Below are 7,252 nucleotides of genomic sequence, written 5' to 3' on the forward strand. Positions count from 1 at the left end.
TCTTGCTTATCTAAGCCCTATTTTAGCACTCTTGTCCTTCCATGCCTGACATGTTTGATCCAACCCAATTTAGCATCTCATTTTGACTTCATATTAAAAAAAAAATTGAAAAATATGAAATTTTCATCAAATTATGGTGGTCATACACCCGATGTTTTGAAAATATACTTTATTGTCAGTTAAAAATTAATTTAAAAAAAAATATATTCAATAAAAAAATAAGTAAAAATATTCTCATCAATATTTGGTGTCTTAGGTATCATTTCCCAAAAGAATTTGCAAAAAATCATTTATTTGCATCAAAAAAGGGTGGTCGTACACACCATTTTCTATTACTGAAGTTTTTTGAGATTCAATTTCTAAGTGCATCAAATTTTGACATCAATCGACAGAAAATTTGAAAAACAGAGAAAACACTTCCACTTTTTGCCCAAAAGTGGGACTCAACTTCTTGCAGCCACCCTGCAATAAATTTACAATATCTTTCTATGCCAAACTCCCACTAAAGATTGAGATTAGTACAAAAAACCCTTGTACCCACCAAATGAAACAAAGCCGGTGAGGCATCGATACCAATGGAGAGGAAGTTGAAAAGGTGCAAAGAACTTCCTATACCAATCTAATACAAGAGAGGGTTGGAAAATTCTTGCAAACCCTTGTTCGATTACAAAAGCAATTAAGTGCACAATTAAAATCAGCAAACCATAACACAATAAATTACATGGGAAAACCCTTTCAAGAAAAAAAAAAACCCACACTCCAAAGCACCCATTGCACAATTATATTATTCAGTAAATAGTTAGAATACAATTATCTAGAGCTAATACTCTTCAAGAATTTTCCAGAACTTAGAATTATTTCAGCAGCATAACAGTAGCTTTCAAATCAGAATTCTCTCATACAAAATGAATTACAAGGTATATATATCAAGCTTTACAAGCTAGGCGCCAAGGATAGCAATCTTCATCATCATACAAAGCAATAAATCTAAAAACACTTCATTAATGGCTCCAACATGACTCAATAAAAACATTATCTTTTTTGTGCATAAAACTCCAAGAAAAACAAATCCCTTCTTAACTGAGCCTCCAAGAAAAGATAAATCAAAAAACTACTTTATACTCTTTTTCTTGTTCTGAAAAAAGAAAACACAAATTTTGACTACCAAGTCTTCCTAAGAAGTTGTCAAATTAATTTTTTTAAATCAAACAATTCAATTTTTTATTCCAACCTCCTAAAAATAGAATAAATCAATATGCACCAAATAATTAATAAAATTAATTATTAATTCAAATACTCAAAACTTGAAACACCTTAATCTCAACAATTTTCATTACTGTAACTGTTTATCTTTTCCTACTATTTTGTTCATTCAATCAGCTGGTTTAGGAACAAGGGTTTTTTTAGATTATACATAAATTGGAGAATGGAGATGTTGTTGTAGTGTAGCAAAAACTTGGGAAGGAAGAAAGTGAGAGAAGCTGCAATGACAGAGATTTATGCCTTTGTTAAGGTGACTATGTGCAGATTCCTGGAAAATTTTGAGAGTCAGCCCAGTTGGCATCAAATTGCAAAAAAATATTGCTAAGTTATTAAAGAAAAATCTAACAGAGTAGGTTATTGATGAGTTCATGCGCATACAATTTTCTTTTCAAGAGCAACTGATACAGATGAAAAAAGGATTCCAAAGTAGATCGCGAAGACTATCCTGTCATAGAAATGCACTTTCAGTATTCTCATGCTCCCAACTTCACTGTGGTAAAGGATGCCCTTCTGAACTTACATGTATATTTTTAGAAAAATAAACCAGTGGTTAAAAAGAGGGCAAGGAAAAGAGAAGACAGCAATCTAGAAGTAGAGAATAAAGAACAAAGACAAACGAATGATTTAATTTTATCTGAAATGTAATTCTAAAATATAAACGACCACTTTATAAAGTGGCCAAAATAAATATTTTAATCCCAAAAAGTGATTGCCCTGAATTTGGAAAAGTATTTAAAGTGGAGAATGTTATTTTATTATTAATGGTGCTTGTTAAGGTTGAGAAAAATGTTCAATGACATAGGAATTTGGGGAAGTGCGTTTGATGTCTTAGATGTCAACAAATTAGATTTCAAAGGTAATTTTTTTTATTTTAACAAGAAATATCGTTACTTCTTGCAGGATTGTTTTCCTGACAGTGAGTTGCGTTTGGTTTAATCTTTTGTTAGTTCTTCTTCTTTTTAATAATTATTTCAGTAATCCTTTTATTTTGTATGATGGTTTGGATCTTAGGAAAAAAACTTTTTTATCTTAATCAAAATTAAGAGATGACATTCTTTTTTAATTATTAGGGATTCTTAAATCACATTTTGGTCAAATTTTTAAAAAATCATTTTTAACACAGTTCATATTATGTGTTATTTTGACAAATTGTGTGGTAAACACACTTCTAAATATTAGTTGTAAATAAATAAATATCCATTTTACATTTATAAAAAACATAAATATTATGATATTTCATGTAATTGCAGATCATTGACAAAGTTAGTCCACATGATTACTAATCAATCTCCCCTGGAACATATAAATAAAAATAATTAAAAGTGAAAATAATTATGAAACAACTAAATTGTTATTAAAAAACTAAAAGATATATAATTATATTACCTAATTAGAATTCGATTTAAAAAACATGCGATAATCATCAAAACAACTAAAAGTTGCTGTGGAATTTTAATAAATGTTTAATGCACCCAATCTAAAACATGACTGCTAGATGTTAATCGATTCCATCTTAAATAATGGAAAAAATCATGTTCAAAAGAATCTTTCATAGCCAAAACATTGAATACAATTGTCGATCTGATTTATTTTAAATTTTCTATATTTGAATTCACATTGTCTTTGTGAGAATATAATTGATTCCGAATTTGAAGGTCTATGTTTTCATTTCTCTCTCTCTCTCTAACATTTGGTTGTCATGTTGGATACAGAGACAAGTGATTGAAAGTTCATTCTAAAACTAGTGTGGAAGATAAAAGGCAGAGCAGATGGCTCAAGACATATCTAGTAGATGTAGCTTCAAAGGTAAAGAAATTCAAAATCCTCGGCGAAATGGTGAAGGCCAAACAGAAAGCAATTGTTCCTCTGAATCATGGCTTATCGACGTAAAAAAGGCTTTCATTCCTCCACATAAAATGTGGCAAGTTTCTACAAAGGTTTGCATTTATAGGATGCCGAAATGCATCATGGATTGGAAAGTGGAAGCCTATGCTCCTTCTGTAATATCGTTTGGGCCATACCATCACAGGAAAATCCCTCGACTATTTCTTATGGATCAATATAAACTCGAAGCAGTTCATAGAGTGTTGGCAAGATTGGATATAAATGTTACCGAATTGGTTGGCGAGATTCAAAAACTGGAAAGTGAAATAAGAGAATGTTATGGAGAACCACTTGAGTGGGATGGTGAAACATTATCTTGGATGCTAACAATGGATGCTTGCTTTATTCTTGAATTCTTTAAATCCTTAGCCAAACCAAGATGTGACAGTGATATAAATTGCTTTAGTCTTGTTTTTCAAAATGACGATACTTGTAACTCCATGTTACTTGATATCTTAGATGATATTTTAAAGATGGAAAACCAAATTCCACTATACATTCTCATAACTCTTCTTCAATTGGAGTATGAGACCCGGGAAAAGACAATTACAGAGTTAGTTGAACGGCTGATTATGTCCCCATTATTTGATGGGTCTCCCTTTTTTTCCTCGTTTTCAAATGATCAGACTAAATTAAAGTTGAAGGAACATTTACAGAAGAATCCCCCTCCATTCTATCTACTGGATTTGTCTAGAATGCTGATTATAGATGTGTTGGCGCATCCAAGTCCGGAATCAGCTCCTGTTGTTGAATATCCTGATGGTAACGACGATAATAATATCACCAATGACCGTGAACGGTGTGGATGGTGGAGGAATGTGGGACTACCTGATTGGAGGCAACGTCTTAGCTGTGTCGATATACTTAATAACTGTTTTCATGCTACCAACTCCACCCTTGGTCAGCAGTTATCCGATAGTACCACATATATACCTTGTTTCCAATTACAAGGCGCTGGTATCAAATTTCAACCCGGGAAAATCAGATTTGAAAAGAAAAGGTGTCGAAGCAGTACGCTTTTCCTCCCTGGAATCATAGTGGACCGCTGCACAGAAACAAGGTTGCGGAACTTGATGGCTTATGAAGAATGTCAGAGGTGCTCGTGGTCTCCTCAAGAGACAGTAATTTCACAATATGTAATGATGTTTTGGAATTTAATCGATTCAGAAAAAGATGTTTCTATACTTAAAAAACTCGGACGTCATTTGGAGCATCACCGGCAGCGACGAAGATACGGCTCGTATGTTCAGCCGTATGATTGAGGAACGTTATTCGACCCAAATGATGAAATTGAGGCGGTCATGAGAAGCGTGATGGAGCACTATAAAAATCGATGGACAGTTTGGGGGAGTCAATTTAGGGAAGAATATTGTTCAAAGCCATGGTATATTGTCTCCATTGTGGCAGCGATGCTTATTTTGGGTATGACTGCTGTGCAAACTGTGTATTCGGTGAAAGAGTAGAGTAGAATTTTCGAATCTTCTAGGTGAATTCTTGTTAATACCAAAGGTACTAAAATGTCCGGTTCGCTTTACTTTTCATTATTTTTCACATTTTAGGTGGATAACACTTTTTCTTTTTCATTATTTTATTTAAGAAGTTAATAGGTATATTAGTATCTGTTTTTATTCAAATTCATGTAAAAGATGTTAGGAAATATTATTTTTGAGGTGTCTATTTGTTTAAAAATGTAATCGAATAAAAATAAATATATATAGAATGTAATCTTTTAATCATAAAGATTAAAAAGATCTTTCACAATAATATTTTATTTTAATGTATGTGATAGATTATTTTTCTAGTTCTGAAAAGTTGAAAAAAAATTATACTATCTTTTTTATATTTCAAAAAATATGCTACTTCTCTAGGAAAAGATATAATCAAATATATATTACCTATATTAGGACAGTGTATTAGAACAAGTTTTAGAGCATAGAAAGTTATTAGAACATTATTGATATGTAGTTGGTGTTGCAAGTAATATTATAAATTGACTTGTGAAGTTGCAAGAGATAATGGCAAGAGAAGGCATTAGCTAATTCTTCTTAAGCTTGTGACATTTAGTTTCTCCAAGGTAATCTATTTTGTTATGAGTTCCATTTTAACATTGTGTTTCAATCAATGTGTGTTTCGCTTCTTGATTAAAACTATATAGAGTTAAAATTTAACTCTTAGATATGTACATTTGTATGATAGTTTAGTGACTTAAAGGAAAAGATAATATAATCAAGCTAAGATGAATTCAAATGAGATAATATAGATATTGTGAATTAGATATTGAATACCTATACTAATTATGAATCATGATCTAGTAAGCCTAAAGCTCCTATCTTCATTAACATCAAGTGGACAATGAAGAATCAATATTATTTAGGAGATATGACTGCACAATTAATCTCCTAAAAATTCTGTTTAAAAACAAATTTAAATGATTTCCTAAGCTAGCTTCATGACTATCATGCAATAGAGACAAAGAAACTACAAAATGAAAGCATAATAGAATCCATATGGTATATAAATTAGTAGTATAATCCATATGATTTCTTTTCTAAGATAGAAACCATGTGTCAAAAATTTGGAAGGAGAATGGAGTACCTTAGAGTCATCTACAAAAAATTCTTTTATCCCTTTATTAAGATATTTTGTTTTGTCATCATTTTTCTTCTATTTATCTCTCTTTCTAATTTCTTCTATCAACATGAATCTTGGGAAAATTGAGCTTATCTAAATATGTCGGATATCTTTTTTAACTATTTTCAATCATTTGATGAGCCATTTAGTAGCAATGATTTTGATATGTTAGATGTAGCCATTGATGACTTCATCTTGTCATAATCATTCACTGTGTCTGCTAAAACATCTCTTTGCTAAATATTAATTAACTTGATCCATATTTATGGTTATAAGAAATAATTTGATAAACCTAATATTATTATCCGCCTTCATCCAAATGTTACTCAACCACACAAAAAAAAATTTGTTAATATAGTTCTAGGTGTTGATAACCCATCTCAATGTCCTAGTTACTACTTAAAATTTGCAAAACAAATCACTAAATATAGTAAAAATTAACCAACGTGACTCAAAACAACCTCATTCTAATGCAATTTCTCATATTTATAGCACTAAAACTAGTAAACATAAACCTATAACATGTGTTCCTATTTCTTCTTGACATGTGTTTCCTTTTAAACCCCATCTTCCTCAATATTTTGGTAAGGAGTATTTTCTTGTTGAGTAGCTTTGTGCTTCTCTAGCTAAGAACTCCCTCAGGGAATCAATTCAAACTTCTCCCACATACCAAAAGATGCCCCAAGAAGCCTTGCAGGAGATAGTTGCTCAAACTTCTTTGAGACTGAATGACATAACAACCTTGTTATGGCTTGTGCATGCATCAAAGATTAATATCATGTTCTCACAACATGAAGTGCCTTCTTTGGAAGTTAAAATCAATATGATCCTCTCATAATTTTAGTTATCAATAATTGACATGGAATAAAGCATACCTAATTAATGATGGATTGGGTCTTACTGTTTGTAGGATAGACCTATTATGTAAGATCATTGTGGATATCCCTCTCATACAACCAAATTCTATCTCTATTCACATCCTTGACAATGTTGGTAGACAATTGTTAGGTACAATCACACTACTAATTCAAGTAGGACCTATGACTTTTGACATGCTTATCCATGTCACACCTGATACTCTCGCATGCAATCCTCTTCTAGGTACACACCCTATTCATATTACGCACATGATTCCAATAATGCTTAATTGCATATTTAAATTCATACACCAAAATAAACTATACACAATAGAAGTTGATAAAAATATGAAAAGTAGAAGTTGATAAAAATATGAAAAGTAGAAGTTGATAAAAATATGAAAAAAAAATTTCAAACAAAAATAGGAACGAAATCTTCTTTTAACTCTATGATTATTTTTTCAACTAAAGTGGATATACCATCTCCTATTAATAGTTCTCAATTACTTGAGGATTCCAAGTCTTAGGTGATCATTAGGGTTTATTATATTTTACACCTTCCATATGGAAGAGTATAAATCCTCACCATCAAAACCTAAAACTCCAAAGGTAGCATT

General features: G+C 31.3%; 1 protein-coding gene across 1 annotated transcript; it reads left to right on the forward strand.

Annotated features, from left to right (window-relative positions):
- The first annotated feature begins 3,032 nt into the window (after nucleotides 1–3,032).
- LOC131078292 (putative UPF0481 protein At3g02645) lies at nucleotides 3,033–4,409 on the forward strand. Its single transcript, XM_058015954.2, has one exon. It carries the CDS (start codon nucleotides 3,033–3,035, stop codon nucleotides 4,407–4,409), a length of 1,377 nt encoding a protein of 458 aa, XP_057871937.2.
- The last annotated feature ends 2,843 nt before the right edge of the window (nucleotides 4,410–7,252 follow it).

This window comes from Cryptomeria japonica, chromosome 7 (genome assembly GCF_030272615.1).
Source record: "Cryptomeria japonica chromosome 7, Sugi_1.0, whole genome shotgun sequence".
NCBI lineage: Eukaryota > Viridiplantae > Streptophyta > Pinopsida > Cupressales > Cupressaceae > Cryptomeria > Cryptomeria japonica.

Excerpts from the sequence above, each read along its gene's own strand:
- LOC131078292 (XM_058015954.2), top strand. The coding sequence starts at position 3,033 with ATGGCTCAAGACATATCTAGTAGATGTAGCTTCAAAGGTAAAGAAATT.